The 18,888-nt window shown below is 48.3% G+C and overlaps 6 protein-coding genes and 1 non-coding gene across 7 annotated transcripts; 3 read left to right on the forward strand and 4 right to left on the reverse strand.

Annotated features, from left to right (window-relative positions):
- Positions 1–200: 200 nt before the first annotated feature.
- On the reverse strand, positions 201–1,162 carry BO79DRAFT_26970 (2-oxo-4-hydroxy-4-carboxy-5-ureidoimidazoline decarboxylase). Its single transcript, XM_025687230.1, has 3 exons — positions 656–1,162; positions 500–599; positions 201–444 (listed from the first exon to the last, which is right to left on the reverse strand). The coding sequence occupies exons 1-3, from the start codon at positions 1,057–1,059 to the stop codon at positions 385–387; spliced, it is 564 nt and encodes a 187-aa protein (XP_025544686.1). The 5' UTR covers positions 1,060–1,162; the 3' UTR covers positions 201–384.
- A 3,305-nt stretch (positions 1,163–4,467) lies between these two features.
- Positions 4,468–8,922, forward strand: BO79DRAFT_234731 (putative GPI-anchored cell surface glycoprotein). The gene is made up of 4 exons (XM_025684406.1): positions 4,468–4,908; positions 5,035–5,222; positions 5,289–8,348; positions 8,400–8,922. The coding sequence occupies exons 1-4, from the start codon at positions 4,835–4,837 to the stop codon at positions 8,441–8,443; spliced, it is 3,366 nt and encodes a 1,121-aa protein (XP_025544687.1). The 5' UTR covers positions 4,468–4,834; the 3' UTR covers positions 8,444–8,922.
- BO79DRAFT_186610 (pseudouridine synthase PUS4) lies at positions 8,903–10,425 on the reverse strand. Its single transcript, XM_025680481.1, has 2 exons — positions 10,186–10,425; positions 8,903–10,122 (listed from the first exon to the last, which is right to left on the reverse strand). Exons 1-2 carry the CDS (start codon positions 10,256–10,258, stop codon positions 8,954–8,956), a joined length of 1,242 nt encoding a protein of 413 aa, XP_025544688.1. The 5' UTR covers positions 10,259–10,425; the 3' UTR covers positions 8,903–8,953.
- Positions 10,426–10,725: 300 nt separating this feature from the next.
- Positions 10,726–13,136, forward strand: BO79DRAFT_206665 (uncharacterized protein). Its single transcript, XM_025682025.1, has 5 exons — positions 10,726–11,141; positions 11,209–11,477; positions 11,543–11,701; positions 11,755–12,955; positions 13,005–13,136. Exons 1-4 carry the CDS (start codon positions 10,937–10,939, stop codon positions 12,880–12,882), a joined length of 1,761 nt encoding a protein of 586 aa, XP_025544689.1. The 5' UTR covers positions 10,726–10,936; the 3' UTR covers positions 12,883–12,955; positions 13,005–13,136.
- Positions 13,137–13,141: 5 nt separating this feature from the next.
- BO79DRAFT_186614 (EBP2 family rRNA-processing protein) lies at positions 13,142–14,504 on the reverse strand. Its single transcript, XM_025680482.1, has 2 exons — positions 13,665–14,504; positions 13,142–13,591 (listed from the first exon to the last, which is right to left on the reverse strand). The coding sequence occupies exons 1-2, from the start codon at positions 14,440–14,442 to the stop codon at positions 13,278–13,280; spliced, it is 1,092 nt and encodes a 363-aa protein (XP_025544690.1). The 5' UTR covers positions 14,443–14,504; the 3' UTR covers positions 13,142–13,277.
- A 1,104-nt stretch (positions 14,505–15,608) lies between these two features.
- Positions 15,609–16,841, forward strand: BO79DRAFT_102410 (HET domain-containing protein; the record flags this gene model as incomplete). Its single annotated transcript, XM_025677875.1, has 1 exon — positions 15,609–16,841. A coding segment is annotated over one exon (1,233 nt), but the record flags the coding sequence as incomplete, so codon positions are not given.
- Positions 16,842–17,693: 852 nt separating this feature from the next.
- BO79DRAFT_t22 lies at positions 17,694–17,765 on the reverse strand. The gene has a single exon. It is a non-coding gene; the product is annotated as a tRNA-Ala (tRNA).
- Positions 17,766–18,888: the final 1,123 nt, after the last annotated feature.

Consider the following 18,888-nt stretch of genomic DNA (forward strand, 5'->3'; position numbering starts at 1 on the left):
GTTGTCTCACAAGCTAGCTTGCAGAATGTTAAGGGATCCCATAAAAAAGTACTCCTTCAACAACAATAGATCAAATCCAGTCTGTGTACTACTAAAGAAGTGCTGGTAGTACGCATCCTGAGGACGGAAGATCATCCCGCTGTAAGACAAGACCGACTTCCCATAAGTCGCCGGCACTAGTCAGCCACCTTTATACTAACGGAATCACCAATTGCCATGCAGATTACCGCCATTGTCTCCCATAGGAGACAGAGAGCTCCGCTGAGAATTGCTTAGATTGAACTGTACGTTGCGAAGCAGCGGCTTTGGCAAGGAGACATATCAGGGTCTGCTGAAGTCCAAGGGTATTCAATGTTGATATTTAATATGCTTGCATGATGGAAACTATATCTTAGCAGACTGTTCCAGTTTCCGTGCCCGATCCTTTGCGATATCGCACATTGCCTGTAAAGAGCCCATTGTCAGCACTGTTCCGTGGCTGGGTGGACAGCCATCTCACCTGTATGATCTCCTCCACTTCGCGATCGGCGTCACCCCGGTCGATTCTCTCACGCATCTCCTCCATGATGACATCCCTGTTGCGACCGTTGACAAAAGTACTATGCCACGGAGATATGTCAGACCAACACAAATCATTGGGTGATTGAGAACGTACACAAATCGCAAGCCAGGGAACTTCTCCTCATATTCCGCATTCATACGCTTCAGCTTCTCCGCTTGTTCCTCTGCTCCCGTGTTCAAGTTTGCTTGTTCCTTCTTGCTCAGTTCACTCAAGTGCTCCGTCGGGGCTCCCTTGGGCTGTCCCAGGCGGGGATGCGATCCCAGAATTCCCACCAGGATATCGCGATCTTTCGACGAGTTGGCAGCAGACAGGGCAGACATGCGACCGCCAACCGCATCAATCAGAGTGGAATAGGATGAGAATGTCTGGTTTGCGAGAACGGGAGCCATGAGGGTGTGCAGCTCCGGCGACGACTCGAACAGGGTATCCAGGACGCGGAATTGCTGCTCCTGCGGGAGTGATGTAATGGACGACGGCGCGGGGAGATCGGAGGACATGATGGTGGGGAGAGGAGGATATTAATTGACAAGGACTATGAGCTGAAGCTGACAATTTCCAGTAAAAGTAACTTGATCAATTTCCGTTTGAAAAAGCAACGGTGATAGTTAAAGTGGGGGGGGTAGTTGGATATATGCTGCTTCAATGAGTCCCCGCATCGGCAGCCTCCGAGCGATGAAGAGGCAGCGGGCCGGAGACCTCCAGATGCGGACAGTTTCAACCACCCCCCATACCCCCATCACATTGCGGATGAGACCAATCTCAATTGCAACGAGGGATCAGTTATTCACCAGAAATTTGGACTAAGGCTGAAGGTGCACGGACAAGAGCTGTGGGAGCTAGAGCTTGAGCTTGAGCTTTAGCATCCGGTAGAATTACATTGCAGACCGACGACACGGTCGGACATGCTTAGAATTTCCGCAGGGGTTCTAGACCCCTGACCTTCCATACTGGATGAAATCTGGGGAGGGGGTAAAGCGATGACAAGAATCGGATTGTCCATCGATAGTTAGTGGCCATGTAAGGTGGGATAAAGTTTAAGTGGGCAACCAGATAACGTAATCCACAGGTAGGTGGCCCACTACAGTTAGATAGCCCATCTCTCTACCCGAACAGCTTAATATCTTTAAAATAAAGTCTTTAATTCAACACAAACGCTTATAAAAATGTTATATAATTAAAAATTAAATAGTTTTGAACACTGTATATATCAGTAACTAATAATAAAGTAATTACTGTAGTATAAAGACGCGCGCGAGGAGATCTCTGTAAATAAAAATTAAGATTTAATTTTTATAATTTTATTATTTTATATTTTTTATTTTTATTAGATTACACCCTGAGCCTTCTTAATAATAATATCTTTTATATAAATTATTTATTTTCTTGAATACTTTCTTTTTTATATTTATTTTATATAGTTAGTATATAATTTCTTATTCTTCTTGGCTAGTATAATTAAGTTTATTATTATTAGCTTATACTCTTTAAAGAGTTAATATAGTATAAAATAAATAGATAAAGTTAGATTTATTTACTACTTTTAAAGTAATTATTTTATTGTATTTTAATACTTTAAAAGATATTTTATATTATATAATATTTAAAATATTGAACTACTTGACTGACTATCTAGAGTAAATAATATTTTAAAATAAATATTAAATTAAAAAAATATTTATTCAGGATTCAGAGAAACAAGACCTGTTGTTTTAAATTTACTGATAATATTTAATTTTATTAAAAATTATTAATATACTTTAAAATAAATCTCTAAGAAGTTAAGTTTATTAATATAATTATAGCTGTATTATGCTTACTTTTAAATTATATTTTTATATATATATTTAAGTATATTAAAACAATTAATATCTAGAGATTAAAGTAGATAAAATAAATATACAGGTATATAAATAAAAATAATATTATTCTTAGTATAGATTTAATTAAATTTAGAAGTTAAATAACTGTTATAGCTGTTAAATACTAGAAGATTATATTTATTTACTGATTTATCTCTGATCCACAGAATAAAATATTTTTAAAATTATTAAAGATTAATTATATCAGTAATTTAATTATTATTATTAACTTCAATTCTCTAGATAGAGAGAATAGATTAATTTTTATATTAAATTTTAAAATATATTTTATCTTTAAAGATCAGAGTCAAGAATAAAACTATTTTAGTAAATTAAATATACTTAATTAAAGTAATCTATTCCTAATTTTCTGGTTAAACTAGAGACGGCTGGTCTGCTTTCTAGAAATTAATTATTATTTTAATTATAATAATAATATTTATAATAAACCCTATTTTATTAAAATTATAAATATTATCTGATAAAATCTTATACTTTTATATAATTTTCTAGATCTGATTAAACCAGTCTTTTATAATCTCAGGATTCTCTATTTTAACTTTTTAATAATTATATTATCTGGTATAATAAGTATAAAAAATCTTATAATATTTAATAAAATTATAAGTCTAGTTAATATCTATCTCTTTAGAAGTTATATGATTTTGTTTAGATAGAATTATATTAGTTATTTTTCTAATATTAAACAGCCGGGAACTTGTATCTTACTTATTTAAAAATAAAATTTATTTAACAAGCAAATTCTCCTTGTTTTTTAATAATTTTTAATATTTAAAAGTTATATCTTAAATAAAATTATATCCAGATAATTAATTACAGAGAATAGTTTAAGAAATATTATAAATATACGCTGCCTTGTAAATACTGGTGATTTAATTTTTCTGAATAATTTTAATAGTAAGAAAAATCCTGTCTTCTTGTTTTACTTGTGCTTTTGATAAGATAGGCATTTTTGGTGGTATTGTGGTGGTTAAATGGCTTCGGGTAAGAATTTGAGGTGGTGTTTTTAATGGGGTGGGCTATCTAACTGTAGTGGGCCATCTACCCGTGGATTACGTTAGACTCCATCCAGGAGAATTTCTCAGCGATAGAGAGATAGTATATTTGGGGCCTGGATAATTAGCAGTGGACGATCGCATGGCTATCCTGACCGATTTTGAGCCTAGCCGATACGTATTAAAGTATTATTAACACCATACCGTCGTGTATGACCTTGGTATCCTATCGGTAAAGTAAGTAACCGTCGCACGGGCCCTGGCAGCGACCAGGAAAGCCACCTGCAGATGAAAAGCAAACCCGCATCATCATCATCATCCCTGCTGCTTCCTCTTCCTCCTCCTCCCGTTCACGCCGGTTGTCGGATGCCGAGAGGAATTGGAACCACGAGCAGCAACATGAGTCGTTCTCTAACAATTGTATTCCGCGACCGTGGAGAAGGGGTGTGAACTAGTACTAACCACTACCTACTAAGTAAGTCAATCGGTACCTGAGAGTTCAGTCAATTGGAAATTGGTTCAACCAATAGTCCCACGGTCGGACTTCCTTCTGCGGCGTCATTATTGGATCCCCATCTGGTGTTGCCTTCAGGGACATAACTTCAGTTCATCAAGTACTTAGTAGTAACTAGTCCACTTGTCAATGGCCTGATTAATGAGAGTGGGAGACCAGAGACAGACAGAAAGATACATTAATATAGGGATTAATCTACTTGACTTCCTTTCTTTTTTTTTTTTTTTTTTTCTTTTCCCTTCCTTCTCATTCTCTCCCTCAGTGAATCAAATGAACTTATTCAGTTTATTCGACACTTGTGACTTGAAAGTGGAGAGAGAGAGAGAAAGGCACCCGGGCCAATCCACTTTTTCCACACCCATTATTATTAACCAACCAACCAACCATCACTCACCATCTTTCCCTCCCCCCCATTTCTGCCCCTGAACGGTCTCAAGACCGGGCTGAACTCCTGAGAGGTTCGTGGGCACAAAGTCACCAACCAACTCGGTCCCCTCGGCCGTCTTTGCGGATGGATCAGCATTCTTGTTCACAAAAAAGGAATTAGTTATACATTGTATCTGATTCTCAATCCATCCCCCCCCGTTTAGTGTGTCCCGCCCGTCTTGATCTCGCTCCACCGCTGGTGTGTGTGTGTCTCGCTCTCGCTGCCATCACACTTCGAGGACCGGCGCACTGCTTATGCTTTGCTTTGCTTTGCTTCCTTACATCCTGAACCTTTCCGCTAGACCCTCCCTTTCCCCTCTTTTTTCTCCTCTCGCCCCTCCTCTTTCTTCTCTTCCCCTCCTCCCCCATCGTCCATCATCATCATCATCATCATCAGCATCACTTGAATCGTGATCTGTGACGGTCCTGGGCATCTGCCTCCAATGCAGTTCCCGTCATGTCGCTCAATGGGCTAGATAATCCCACCGTCATCGATGCCTACCAGACCGCGCTCACCGAGGCCGGTGGATGGTAAGTACTTAGTCCGTGTGTCTCGGCTATACCCTGCAGCACCTTCGGGTCCTCCGTTGCAAGGGTGGCCATTGCAACCCAATCGCATCAACTGTCGCTAATGCGCATGGCTTGCGTCTCTTCTAGGTTTCTCCTCCGGTATGTATCAAGGGATGAAGTTGATCTCCTTGATCGCGGCACTGGCGGGGTGCCCGACGTGCGCAACGCGATCGACAGCTACGAGGAGAAGTCTCCGCTCTACGGCTTCCTACAATATCGGCGACGGAAAGTGGTCCTCAGCTATCTGCCAGAGGGCATGTCCCGTCTCGTTCAGGGTTCGTCCAGATATATTGTCCCGTCCTGACAATCCTGCATCCACTGACCTCGTCATCTCCCTGCAGCCCGAACGACGGTCCAATTCCAATCGATTCTAGACAAGTTCTCCCCGCATGATACGGTATTCTCGGTGACGCAGCCATCGGAACTTACAGAAAGCGCATTGTCCTCCGCATGCTTACTGCATACGGCTTCCGGTTCGATCACTTCCTCTTCCAGCTCCCTCCGCCGTCGCCGATTGAAAGAGATCGCGGAAGATGCCGAAGAGACTACCGTAGGCAAGGATGAGAACCAGGCGCAGTCCGCGGCCGATGGAATGCCGCGCCAGAGATCGTTCAGTCAGCTGTCCGAAGCCACAGTGGTTCCTCCATCCGTGGTGTCGAGTATCCAGCAATCACCAGTCGGGAACGAATCGACCCCGAAAAGTTCCGAAAACGCCTCCATTCGAGAGCGGTCGTCTTCCGTGGCCACATCGGAGCGGGCTCCTTCCTATAAGAGCTTTCGAGAAGACGCATCCTATGCTCCGTCGGAGCCCCGCCAATCTTCGCAATCCGCCAGGCCGTCCGTACGTGACCTGGAGCGTGCCGGATACAAAGCTAAGGTGAAGCTGGGCCCCCGCCCTTCAGTAGATGGCAGCGGACGCCCTCGCACTGCAGGCAACCTCTCTCGGAGCGCGGAGCGACGGCCGGTGGCATCTTTGCCGGCGGGCGTTCGATCATCGTCCCTGCGCAAGTCCAATCCCAGTCCTTCGCGACCTCGATCTTCTGGAGGCAACGGGACCCCCGTCGCCAGCAAAGTGCCGGCGGTGCCTCCGTTACTGGTGCCTCCCTTTTCCATGCCCATCTCGCGGCCCAAAATATCGCCCGGTGCCAAGTCACTGAGCGCGCTGTCTTCCTCCACCACGTCCAACGAGAAAGAGCGGTTGATGAAGGCGCTTCAAATGCGGAAAACGCAAATGGAGAAAAAAGCAAAGGAAGGGAAGAACAGTTCCGCGACAGATAAGGGAGAGACGTCCGGGCTGGATATGACCGAAAATAAGGAGAACATCGGTCATATACCAAGTAAAATGAAGCATGACGGGGGCGATGACCGAATGGCCCACTTGGCAGGGCCGAACAAGGAGCCCCTTTCCGAAACTCAGCCAAGCCTGCAGCCCACGCTCCGTCTTCAGGGGGCTGAAGAAGAAGACGGTCGTACTACTCCTAAATCCCCTGAGCCCTCGGGCGACCACCTCTCCCTTAGCCAACCGGCACACCTGAGCGACAGCAGTAATGAGTTTCAGGCGACAACACCCACTCGTTCGGGATCTGAAACGCAGGAGGGCGACAGGGACTTGGACGCATCCAATTCCGGAGGCGTCTCGGGTGGCCCCAGCTCCCCGACTAGGCTGCCTAGCGCCATCGCCGCTCCACTCGAGAACAATTCTGGAAAGGCTCCGGACGAAGAGATTGTTGGCCCCTCGCCACCAAAACCAGTCCCCCATCCTGTTGTTCCTGGCGAACAAGAGGTCCTCCCTCACCACCATCACCAACCCAGCACGCCAGACGTGACTGAGTCCGATCTATTCGAGTCGCCTGCTCGGCCCGATTTCCCCCACCATCTTCCAGCGGCCACCTTCACCCCCAAGTCCTTGTCGATCGCCGCTCCCCCTCCGACGGAGCCGCAGCATGACTTGACCCCTGAATCCTCGAATGTGGAGCGACAGCACAGCACGTCTCGAAAGGAGAAACGCAAACCCTACCTCGAACCTATTCAAGTCCCAACTCCCGATTACTCGGATGACGAGAACCTTCTTTCAGACGACTCCTTCATGGAAGAATTGACCAGTGCCACGGTTGAGGAGGCCAAGCCCATCTCCGTGGGCGTGTCACCCCTCTCGCCAGGCTACTCCAACAGCAGCAACGGCAACGTCTCGCCTGATGCGTGGAGGAATTCGCGTGCCGTTTCAAACCCCAGTGCCATTGGACACCAGTCCCCCAACATGTCGACCGTAGCCATGGGCCGCTCCGTCTCGACGACGGGTGCCGATTCTGGTTCCCAGAACGGGCCGGTCCTGGTGGCAAGGAAGATCAATGTGTCGTCGGGCATCTCCAGCCGCATCAAGGCATTGGAGAAGTTCTCCAGCAGTCGCGACGCCCCTTCGACGAACGGCCAAACCCTCGCCGCTCCCTCCGCTGCCTCCTTCGAGACTCTTCGCAAAGGCTACTCGGGACCTTCGATGCCCCGACCCCTCTCATACGCCCCTGAATCCTTCTCGCGCTCAGCAAGTGTGAGACGACCTAGCTCACAGGCGGGCCCTGGCCTCGCTGGTCCTGGCCTCTCGCGCTCTCCTAGCTCGGTCTCTGTGACTGCTCGCATTGTTCGCGATCCCACCGCTGCTGAAATCAACCCAAACGCCGACCCATCCGAGCCGGCCGCCCTCAATCTACAACCCAGCCAGATTACTGTCGAACAGGAAACTACACAGCTCCCTGTGTTGAGTCTGCAAACAGAACCTACCATCACTCCATCGGAAGATGATACCTTGCCCCCGTCCTCTGCTGGATCCGACCAGCAATCCTCCGTGTCCATGCAGCGTCCGGAGAGCCGAATCTCTACCCCTACATCCATCAAAGAAGAAGAGGTAGCATCCCCCGCCAAGTCGTCTGGTGATGCGCCCTCCTCCCCTGATGAGAAGAAAGAATCCCGTGCGACGCGACTCCTGCGCCGCATGTCCTCTATCACTTCGCGTAAGAGCGTTGTTGGTGTGCTGAATCCTATCAAGGGAGATGACCATGTGGTCCCCATCAAGCTTGAGGAACCTGAGAGGCCAGTCTCGAGGGCGACGGAGGTGGCTCCGGCGATCGATATTGGCGAGGTCAATGTGCAGTTTCCTGACACTCTCCTGTGGAAGCGTCGGTTCGTCCGAATTGATGACCAGGGATATCTGATCCTGACGCCTGGCAATCTGGACTCGACCAACCGCAACCTGGTCAAGCGGTATCATATGTCCGAGTTCCGCACTCCTTGCCTGCCGGACGAAGACCGCCAGGAGCTGCCCAACAGCATCCTGCTGGATTTCCTGGACGGCAACACTCTTCAGTGCGCCTGCGAGTCGAGACAGGGGCAAACCTTTGTGCTTCAGAGTAAGTCGCCCGCCTTGATACATTCAAGGAATGGTAACTAACACAATGCAGCGCTGCTCGACGCTCACAACACCTACCAGACCGTCTCTCATTAGCCTTGATCTCCTGCATAGAGCTTGTGCCTTTCCTTCTCCTTGACCTGCATATATTGCGCATTCCTTCCTCCTTTCCTTCCTCATCCGGTGTTTTCAGCGGTATACCCCTCAAAACGGTTTCCTTCTACCCACTGTTTTGTATCCATCACATTCTACTCTTCTATCCCCTTTTGTTGGACTTGTTGGTGAGACAGGATGTTCTGTCGGCTTGCTCTGTAGGATGTGGGTCTTGGATTATTCGTGTCGACATTAGCAGCATTGGCGGTTGGTTCTTTAATAGCGTGGCGTGGTTGTCCAGACATTTAGATTGTTCTACTGTCAGCAGTGCGGTCCCGTTACGTCTTGGATTGTAGCCTTAGACTGTTGGTTGACTGGCTAGCTCCTGCTTGAGCAAAGTCGGAAGACTGTTCCCGACATGTTGGCAAACATCTACTCATCCTTCAACATCCAAGAATACATGCGAACATTTATTACATCTCCCAACGCCGACCTAGTAGCTACAGACTAATTCTATTTCGGGGAACGCGGGGACGACGGCCGAGCCAGTCGCTTCTCCTCCCAGTCCTCAAGGAACTGTTGAACCTTGGGACCCCAGACCTCCTCCCCGGCCTCGAGGTCCTTGTACTCGAGCACCTTGTCCGGGTGAAGCTCGAACTGGGCCTGACGGGACCGGATGAGCGAGCTCATCAGACCGCAGCTTCCGACCGCCTTGCCCAGATCGTGCGCCAACGAGCGCACATAGAAACCAGATGACACCGTCATGGTGATCTTCACCGCAGCCGGCTGAGGCTGCGACTGGGGCTTGGACTCGGAGGCTTCCTCCTTAGCTTCCTCCTTGGTAGCCTCCGAAGACTCCTGCTCGGCCGGCTCAACAGGCGCAGCCTCACCCTCAGCAACCTTCTGCTTCTTCGCCGATGGAGCAGACTCAGCATCACCACCCTCAACCTTCTCCTCCTTAGCATCCTCCGCAGGCGGGGACTTTCTCTTCGCAGAGGCCTCTCCTTCACCCTCACCCTCCCTTTCCACAACGGGCAACTGATCCTCCTTCGCCAACAACTTCTCCGCAACAGCCTTCTCCTCGCCCTCAGCCTCAACCTCCGGCCACTTAAACTCATGCGTCCCAGGCTCATACCACTCCAGGATCCTCAAATCCGTGACCTCAACCGGCCTCTTCTGGATCTCAATCGGCGGCTCCTTGCCCTCGCGCGCATACTCATAAAGCTTCTTTCCATTGACCCTGAGCGCCGAGAAAATCGGCGGCCGTTGCATAATCTTCCCCCGGAACTGCTCCAATGCTTTCTCCACCATCTCCCTCGTCACATGCTCGTAGGGCGCCTTGCGCACCACCTTTCCCAGTCGATCATAGGTATCTGTCTCAGCGCCGAACAGCACAACGGTCTCGTATTGCTTCGTGCATCCCAAGAACTCGTTCAGATGTTTCGTGCCCTTGCCGACGCCCGCGACGAGAACGCCGGTCGCCAGGGGGTCGAGGGTGCCTCCGTGGCCAATCTTGACGTCGAGACGCTGCGTGCGGCGGCGCTTGCGCTGGAAGTTGCTTTCGCGGGCGCGACGGGCGCGCTCGTCAGCGAGCCAGGGGGCGAAGAGCTTGGAGGGGTTGAAGTGCGTTTGGAGGGTGCGGACGACGTCGGCGGAGGAGACGCCTTGGGGTTTGTGGACGGCTGTTCATGACCCATTGTTAGTTTGATGTCGGGGTAGAGGAGATAATTGGGGATAGTGATTACCGAATACGCCTTCGTAGATCTTTTCACCGGACATGGTGCGACGGAAGGGTCTGAGGGCTTGACGGAAGCTCATCGGCGAGCGATGAGGGTCGGGAAGGTGGGTGAGGTTATTGGGGAGCACAATTGATTGATCGACTAGCACAGCTCAGTGATGCGATCGTACCACAAATATATATAAATAGCCCAATAAAACCCGAAGAAAATAGAGGTGCAAAGAATACCACACCAAAAGTAGTTAAGTAGTAAGTAGTTAGCAGTGAAGTTTGACCAAAATATATTTTCAGCTCCGCAAAGTTACAAACTTACCCGCAAATGCAAGTTTCCCATTACGGGACCGAGTCTAGTCCAGTCTAGGTATGAAAGAAATCCCGCTGGTAAGTAGTAATTTACCACTCCAAATGCAGTAATTACCCGGTAAGCTTGCCCACCTCCGCACCTATTCCCAACATAATCGGTGGTGTAATTGTCTGGTATTTACCGGACTGTCCTCCGGCTGGCAAGCGCAACAAGCAGCATCATCGCTGTGACTGCAGTCAGTCAGCTTCACCCCTCCGTCCCTCTACTACTTACTAGTATCTATCCCTCACTTCAGTTACTCCTCACTCATTCATTCAATCATTCCGTCACCTTACTACCTACCCACTACCTTATCCATTGGTTTTCTCATATCTATCTAACCCCTCTCCAAACCGAGAGAAATCACTTAACAAAGCCCCCTCCCGAGCATCGAAAGCAACATGCAGTCCCCACCATGACCTCCCGCGAAGATAGTGTCCTGGCCGCCAGAGACCCCTCCCTCACCGACGAAAACGACTGGGAAGAGTTCAGCCTGTCGGAAGTTCGAGTCCTGGTTCCGGGCAAATCCCGCTATGCGAATCTGTTGACTGCCTCGCCGGAGAATCCGGTCCAGGTGACGGGGTGTTTGGATGAGGTGGAGGAGGAGCAGGAGAAGCTAGGTAAATTCCCTCGTTTTCTGTCTATGTAGCTACGGGGAGGGTGAGGTGCTAACTGAACACTGGCTAGTGCTCGACCCAGAATATTTGACGAAACGCATCGTCCTCGAAAACGTCACCCACTTCGCCTACGGACAACATAATGACGGGGAAGTCGGGTTCTGGGTGGCTGGGAAGGCGGGCTGGTTCTCGATATCTCCGGCGAAGGGGTACAAAGCCATCTTTAATGATGTGGTGGAGGCGATTGATTTGTTGTATTTCCTGGCGGATCGTCATCAGTCGAAGAGGAGGAGGAAGAGGAGGAATTGGAATCCGAGTGTAGAGTATTTGTGTGAGGAGGTATGTCCTGTTTCTTTCTTCTGTGCTTTGGTGGATGTTGTTTGCTGATGTTTTGGTTGGGGTAGTATGTGAGCCATACGCATGGGATTTGCGAGGATGCAGATGACTCTGCAGAGGTGTTTTATAAACATCATGACTTTCTGCTGTCGAGGATGTTGAAGGGCGAGGAGGATGTGCAGTGGACTACTACGTGCATCTTTGAGCATTTGTGCGAGAAGTTTCCGGTATGTCGTCTGTTCTTTCTTGGGGGAGATGTGGGAATGTGCTAATTGTGTAGGATGATTACGAGCAGATCAAAGCGCAGTATGAAGGGGCGAAGGAGGTAGAGTCGGAGGAAGAAGAGGAAGAGGAACAAGAGGAAGACAAGGAAGAGGACGAGAATGAGGACCAGGATGAGGCGGAAGCACAACCGGATACATCTGGACTATCGAAAGACCAGGCAGATGCTATTTACAAGGTTATTCTCGACCTCAAAGAAGCAGGATACCTGGCCAAGCGTCAATTGACCTTCGAACTCCTAATCAACACCCTCGTCGAACGTTTCGCAATCGATAGTACCGAATACGCACACGACCTCGTCGGTGCACGGGCCGAAGCTATCATAGAAATGATGGACGAGGCGAAAACATACAACTTTGACTGGTCTCGCAAGGTTATCTACCGCGAGCTCAAAGCCGCGGCCAAGAAAAACAGAGTTCAGCAAATTACGCTCACGCCGCTGCGGCCTCGCCCGACCGAGGACGATGAATCGTCCGAAGAGAGTGAGCATGAAGACCATCCCCGACTGCGAAGACGTAGGGTCCACAAGTCGGTTTTGCGACCGAAGAGCTCTGTTGCCACGAAGCAGACCGGCAAACGAACACGAAGTGCAGTGGATGACCAAGATGACGACTCGGACAACGACGACGACGCAATGAACGAGTTTGAGACTCCGAGCAAAGTCCGCGGACATGATCTCGTTCGCGACCCGTTGTCGACCCGCGCGAAGCGCAGGACGCGGTCGCTTTTGTACGATGCAACCCCCATCCAAAAGACACCATTGCAAGAGACGCTTCAGAGCCGGAACACGTCTGTTTCCGGGGCGGACCGTGAGACAAATGCGGATGCATCAGATTTGGAAGCCACCCATGAGGATGACATGACGTCCGATACCTGGACGTGTCAGGTTCGAGGCTGCGAAAAGGTTATCCACAAGAGCAATTCCAAACGTGGCAAGGAGCTGATCCAGGATCATGCTTTGGCTCATGCGGATGACACTAAAGCAAAGATCGATCTTGTCTTTGCCGAACAGAGACTCAACATTGGACTTCCTGTTGACAATCTCCTCAGTCGTATCAGAGAGTTGGGCGCATTTGATACCGAGCATCCGGTGGATGGCGCCTTCACTAATGGAGTGAAGACATAATCAGGCATACAATGAGATGCAACAATTAGATACAATTTCTGTGCACAGATGATGTGCGTGTGGAGTCTACAAGGTATGGTGCTTATTGCTTCTACAGTCAATGACATGCTTACATTTCTCAGTAGCGTAGCTCGCAGCACTTACGGAGTCAGGTTAGCGGCGTTGAGTGGCATGATACATGGCGGGTGGGATTCTGCTTCTTGAGATATGATGTGATACCAGAGATACCAGCATAATGAAGTCCCCTACTCAGGTTCAGCTAGATAGACAGTCACCATTCCATGATTATCAATATACAAATCAAACTGTCTATGGAAACACTGCTTTTATAACCCGACCGGTATCCGACAAGCTAACAATAAAACAAACCGTAAAGAAATGTACAGCGAATGGAATCAAGAACGGCCCTTAGCAGCAGCCCTCCTGCTCTTGCCAGGCCTCTTCGCACCACCGCCCTTAGGACCACCCTTCATCTTCTTGACCGAGAAGTCACGCATATCACCACTCGAAACAGCATCACCACTCTTAGCAAAGCGCTTCTTACCACCGAAACCGAACTTCTCATTCTTCTTCTGACGCTTCATCGACGGACCACCCTCAGCATCACGACCGCGCTTGCGACCACCACCAGCCTGAGCCGCATCATCGATAGCGACATCGAACATGTTGGACGAATCATCCGTAGGACCGCCAGTCTCAGCCTTGCGCTCTGCACAAAACAGTTAGCCACACAAACCAACCAACCCCAAAAGGAAAATGAAAATGGAATAGTAAGAACATACTCTTCTTCAACGCATTAATCTTCTCCAACGTCTCCCTCTTCTCCTTCGCCCTCTGCTGCAACTTCGCAACCTGCACCTGTTTACCAAACTTCTTCAAATCACGCTGCTTCCTAGCCTCCGCAGCGGCCTTCTTCGCCGCCGCCTCATCATACAACTTCTTCTTAATCTTGCCCATGTGCTCATCCGTCTTCACCATCTCGGCAAAGAAATCGCCCGGTCGCGTAAACGGCACGCCTTCCTTCTTGAGCGTGCTCCGCGCCGTCATCGCCGCCGCTTGGCATACCTTGTAGAACGCCAGTTCGCGGTTCAGGTCGTCGTTGGCGTCGGGCACTTCAATCGGCTCTTGGGAGACAAGACTGTTGTGCTCGGAAAAGGGCGTCGCGGGAGTGAGGAAGGAAATGCGTTTCAGACTGCTGGTGATGGCGGCACTGTTGTTGATTGTGAGGCGCTGGTGCGTGACGACGTCTTCGCGCTCGTCGTCCTCAAGGTCGCTGAGGGGGATGTCGGATTCTTCGTCTTCTTCGTCTTCCTCTTCTTCTTCTTCTTCCTCATCATCGGAGGGTTCTTCGGCGTCGGGGGTTTCTTCCTCTTCGGACTCTTCCGAAACTTCCTCCTCCTCTTCCTTCTTCTTCACCTCCTTCACATCATCACCCTTGATAGTGGTGGTAGTGGGATTCTTCTTCTTCGCCGCCTTAACCAGCTTCTTCTGCTTCTCGGCCTCGTAGTCGCGACCGCGGTGCTCGTCCAGAGCCTGAAGGAGCTTGCTGCGCTTAGGCATGGTGATTTGTGATATGTGGTGTGTGGGTGGGTGGAATTGGGGTGTTGTTGGTATGAAAGCTGCCGGCTGGAACTTTGCTTGCTGCAAATCAATGGGAATATTTTTTTGGGGAGATTTGGTAGCGCTAGGGATGCTTTGGGTTTAGTGTTGTGGGGTTGGGGGAGGAAGGTTGTTCCGTTATCGCGGATGGGTTATCGATAAGGTGTGGTGTGGTGATAAGGGATGGATGGATTGTTATGGAGAAGAGGAGTTGGCTATGATTGATAATTGCACATTTTGATCGGGGCTTGTGTTAATTGTGTTTGGTATTGTAATTATGGGGATATCTAAAATGTGGTTAAAATGAGGATTGGTAGTTTAGGAGCATGTCAACTTTGTTAATATTACAAGATACTGGTCATCAAACTATATATAACTGGGATAGGGCAATCCGCTCTGCTCTATGTTCATGCTCACCATTTCTAATTTACTTGGACAGCGCAGGCCCTAGGAAATGGCCATTCATAAACCCTTGGCATTATCACTGGCCCTCTTTGACCAGGGAAGGGGGGTCACTACTCGGTGCACTTGAACAGCGCCAGTCTACAGGCGTCAAGTATGGCACGTTCATGAACTTCCTGAGAGTCATAGTATAGTCTATCGTCGCTAGTCTAATTTGATCAGCAATAAGCTCGACTGACTCCACCGACCTGCTAGTGTCAGTCACCACTTCCCAGTGCTAGTGCTAGAGCTACATTGATGGGATATATATGTATATGCATTGCGTCCAGTCAGCCAGGAGACGGAGAGAGATGTGCCCCAACATAATTATTATCAGCTTTCAAAACAATGGTGGTAACTCCTTCCTTTCTTGATGCTGGTATGGTAGTGTCCCCATCCAGAAATCCTCGAATCTGCAGACACTTGGAATACTCAAACAACTTCCACAAAGGCTGTGTGTCAAAAAGGCAAAGACAGCTACTTCTGGAGGACATGTTCTCTAGTAAAAGGTCAGTGTGTCGAGGGTGCAGCATTAGCGCCGCACCATCATTTTGGCGCACTCCGCACTTCTTGACCTGAATGCAGCTCGTAAGGATACCTAATGACTACCCGAGCTACCGCGAATAACTGAGAATATTATACACTAGCACGACCACCGCCTCATCTTGAGCCTGCTACTTTCCAGAATGCCGTTGTCATACAACAAGTTAGACCCCAGTGCCAAACAGATTCGTCTTTTGACTATCTTTCCGGATGAGAATGGCGAGAACCTTGTTCGAGCATCGCTCCATACCGTGTCTCTCAACAATGCCTGCGACTTCGAGGCCTTGTCTTACGTATGGGGTGACACCTCTGTGACCGTGGACATCTCAGTTGATGACTGCATTATTGGTGTAACACCGAATCTGCATGCTTTCTTGCGGGGAATTCGCCAGCCTGATTCAGAACGCACGGTGTGGGTTGATTATGTCTGCATCAATCAGAACGATATCTCGGAGCGGAACTCGCAGGTTCCTTTGATGTGTCAGATCTATTCGACTGCCACGTCGGTGATTGCTTGGTTGGGAGATCTGAAGCCGGAAGCACTTGAGCTCATCGAGTGGTATCATGCCAACCAAGATGGGGATTATTATAATAGCATCTATGATAGCAAGGGTCTTCATGTTTTGGAAGCTATAGCGCTGTTCTGTTTATCTGCTAACGCACTGTGTGCCGCGCAGTATTGGCGTCGTCTATGGACATTCCAAGAGTGGCATCTCTCAAGAGATGCCGTTGTATGCATGCATGGAAAGACGACTTTTACCATAGGGAACATCTTCAAGCGATTAAACACCGACATTGTCGTTGTCAGACTTCTTGCTAATTGGCTTACCTCCTCACAGGGTGCATCTATAATAGCAGATACATACGGGACGGAAAATCTTTACAATGCCAGTCGTTTCCTCTTTGAAAGGCAGCAAGAACTCGACAGTCTCTTGATTAAGATCCCTCGAGATATTCTGCTCCTCAATCCAGATACCCCGCGTCTATCTAGGCTTGGGGATTTGCTATTGCTTACGGTTGACCGGCACTGCAGTAATCAACTGGACAATGTATATGCGTTATATGGGCTTTCTCCTGCGGCTAGGGAAATATACCCTCCCGACTATCGAAAGACCATCAGCCAGGTCAATCATGAAACAACTTCATTCGTCTTGGGACACGAAGCCAATATACGTATACTCAAGGACTTTGATTTTTGTTTCAGGTCTTCTAACAGGGACGACTCACTCCCTTCATGGGTTGTGGACTTCACCGCGACGGATCCGGAGCATCGAGCAAAGATGCAACCAAACTTAGACTTATATAAAGCAGTGGCAATGGATGAGGTTCCCTGGAAGCCAATTCAAGATCATGCCCCTATAATCACAGATAATATGCAGACTCTCAAGCTCTGGTGTCAGAAGATAGGAGTTGCCTCTCCTCCATACTTGTTTGACTCACCAGCCTTGGACTGTCTTGGGCAGGTACAGGTGCTTGCCAAAACCGCCGCAACGCCCGATAATATATTCAAAGCTACTTATCACTACACTGGTTGCCAGGGTTATTTTATATCGAAAACATTCCTCGATATCATGACAATTCCTGTCTCTGATGAGCATGAAAAGTTTCTGGAGGCAACGAGAGGATCTCTCCCAGCGCTTCGCCTCTGTTTTGAAAAGCTTACAGAAAAGCGATTTTTTACGATGGCCACCTCAACTGGAAGGAGTATTGTTGGCTTTACGGGTTGTGAGATTGAAGAAGGTGATCATATTGTCGTCCCCTGTGGCATTGTCCAAGTGTTTGTTCTCCGCCCTATCCCAGAGAAGATGCTTGTGGATGGTGAAAAGGCCCAGTGCTTCAAGTTCATTGGGCGGGCTTTCGTCGAGAGCATATCACATCCAGAGGAAATTGATCCGGATCCTCTCCGTTCCGAATTGAAGAGAACACCTACTACACAGTTTTGTCTTCGATAAATGATTTTAGACAGGATAGACAAAGACATATCTCACTGTTGTGTGGGATACACCTCCCAATTTATAGGCGTATACGCTACATCCCAATGAAGCCTGCAAGTTTTCATTATTTGAGAAATATCATATAGAGATACTGCCATGAGACTACCATAGTAAGCATTGTATGCTAGTCTTGAATCAAGAATAGGCCACATCTATCATTGATTCGATAGGACTACACGCGTATATAGGCTTTTAGGATATACAAGCCACATACCACATGACAAAGACAAAAAATGGAGCTGCGGGGAATCGAACCCCGGACCTCTCCCATGCTAAGGGAATATTATACCACTAAACCACAGCCCCATTTGATGAATATAGTAATAACTCTAGATTCTCTTTCAGCCACCCCCGGAGTGATCTGTGCTTACTTTGGCAGATTTGGTGGATAAGGGGAGGAGTGGGATTAGTGTGAGGCATGATGTTAAAATTGTGAGGGATGAGAAGAGGGCTGGCTGATGGGTGGGGTGCAGTGGTTTGTTGTTCAGGCAGATTGGAATACATAATATGTTGGGACAGATATCTCTACGTCGCTTGGCTGACTAGACACGATATATCGTTTTTGGTCTAGCGGTTAGTGCTTCGACATAACATCACCTTCATGGATATTCATTCAATACCCCTGTTCAGTAAGTGATTTCCTCTTCGCATTATGGTTATCGAATGAGACGACATATCACTTAAATCAGTTCATTACCTATCATGCTGCTTCATCCCGTCCCACCACCGCCAGAACGTTGCCACTAGACGCGAGGCTCTATTTCCCTTGCTAGTGGCGTCTTCCAGATACAGTCTACGACATTGGAGATGCCGGTCAACCCTACAAATTAACCGAAAAGATAGATCGTTGTGATGAAGCATTCCAGAAGAATCTGTTGGGGACAAACTTACCCAGTGCATCGAACTCAAAGTAGTACACTACCAAGCCCACCTCAAAAAAGACATAACTAACAAAACATAGTTACACAAATAAAAACCCTGCTGTGCCTTACTGGAGGCGGCATGAGTATGAACTTGATATTGCATAGGGCTGAATACATCGTCTCTTAATACAATGATTCTTTCCAGGTCATCTTATAGATAGAGGACGGATTGTCAGAACTCTTAACCCCTGACTGCAAGGGACGCTACTTTCACTGTTTTTGTCAGACGGAGTCTCCGCCTCTGTATGCAGGACACCAAATCTAGTTCAAATTCTGTCACTCCCTACACATGCCATAGTCTTTTGTGGTAAGCGGACGGAAGGGCCGAGAGAACTATGCTCTGCAAGGGGGCAAGATTTGACATGTTGTGACAGTGGAACCATGAGCCAGAGAGAGTAGAGTATCGAACTCGGTAATGTAGCAGAATGGTGACGAAAGGGTCTATCTACAGGACACTGTATAGGGCTGCATTATGCGGGTTCCGTCCCCTTGGTAAATGGCATGTA

The sequence above is a fragment of the Aspergillus costaricaensis genome (assembly GCF_003184835.1).
Source record: "Aspergillus costaricaensis CBS 115574 unplaced genomic scaffold BO79scaffold_2, whole genome shotgun sequence".
NCBI classification, from domain to species: Eukaryota; Fungi; Ascomycota; class Eurotiomycetes; order Eurotiales; family Aspergillaceae; genus Aspergillus; species Aspergillus costaricensis.

What these genes read in the sequence shown, in the direction of transcription:
- BO79DRAFT_186614 (XM_025680482.1), bottom strand. Translation starts at nt 14,442, where the DNA reads ATGCCTAAGCGCAGCAAGCTCCTTCAGGCTCTGGACGAGCACCGCGGT. An exon ending in GATTAATGCGTTGAAGAAGA is followed by an intron (nt 13,592 to 13,664) that starts GTATGTTCTTAC and finishes TGTTTTGTGCAG; the next exon opens with AGCGCAAGGCTGAGACTGGC.
- BO79DRAFT_206665 (XM_025682025.1), top strand. Translation starts at nt 10,937, where the DNA reads ATGACCTCCCGCGAAGATAGTGTCCTGGCCGCCAGAGACCCCTCCCTC. An exon ending in GGAGGAGCAGGAGAAGCTAG is followed by an intron (nt 11,142 to 11,208) that starts GTAAATTCCCTC and finishes AACACTGGCTAG; the next exon opens with TGCTCGACCCAGAATATTTG. An exon ending in ATTTGTGCGAGAAGTTTCCG is followed by an intron (nt 11,702 to 11,754) that starts GTATGTCGTCTG and finishes CTAATTGTGTAG; the next exon opens with GATGATTACGAGCAGATCAA.
- BO79DRAFT_186610 (XM_025680481.1), bottom strand. Translation starts at nt 10,258, where the DNA reads ATGAGCTTCCGTCAAGCCCTCAGACCCTTCCGTCGCACCATGTCCGGT. An exon ending in GATCTACGAAGGCGTATTCG is followed by an intron (nt 10,123 to 10,185) that starts GTAATCACTATC and finishes GGTCATGAACAG; the next exon opens with CCGTCCACAAACCCCAAGGC.
- BO79DRAFT_234731 (XM_025684406.1), top strand. Translation starts at nt 4,835, where the DNA reads ATGTCGCTCAATGGGCTAGATAATCCCACCGTCATCGATGCCTACCAG. An exon ending in CTCACCGAGGCCGGTGGATG is followed by an intron (nt 4,909 to 5,034) that starts GTAAGTACTTAG and finishes CGTCTCTTCTAG; the next exon opens with GTTTCTCCTCCGGTATGTAT. An exon ending in GCAAACCTTTGTGCTTCAGA is followed by an intron (nt 8,349 to 8,399) that starts GTAAGTCGCCCG and finishes AACACAATGCAG; the next exon opens with CGCTGCTCGACGCTCACAAC.
- BO79DRAFT_26970 (XM_025687230.1), bottom strand. Translation starts at nt 1,059, where the DNA reads ATGTCCTCCGATCTCCCCGCGCCGTCGTCCATTACATCACTCCCGCAG. An exon ending in TTCCCTGGCTTGCGATTTGT is followed by an intron (nt 600 to 655) that starts GTACGTTCTCAA and finishes TCCGTGGCATAG; the next exon opens with TACTTTTGTCAACGGTCGCA. An exon ending in AAGTGGAGGAGATCATACAG is followed by an intron (nt 445 to 499) that starts GTGAGATGGCTG and finishes GGCTCTTTACAG; the next exon opens with GCAATGTGCGATATCGCAAA.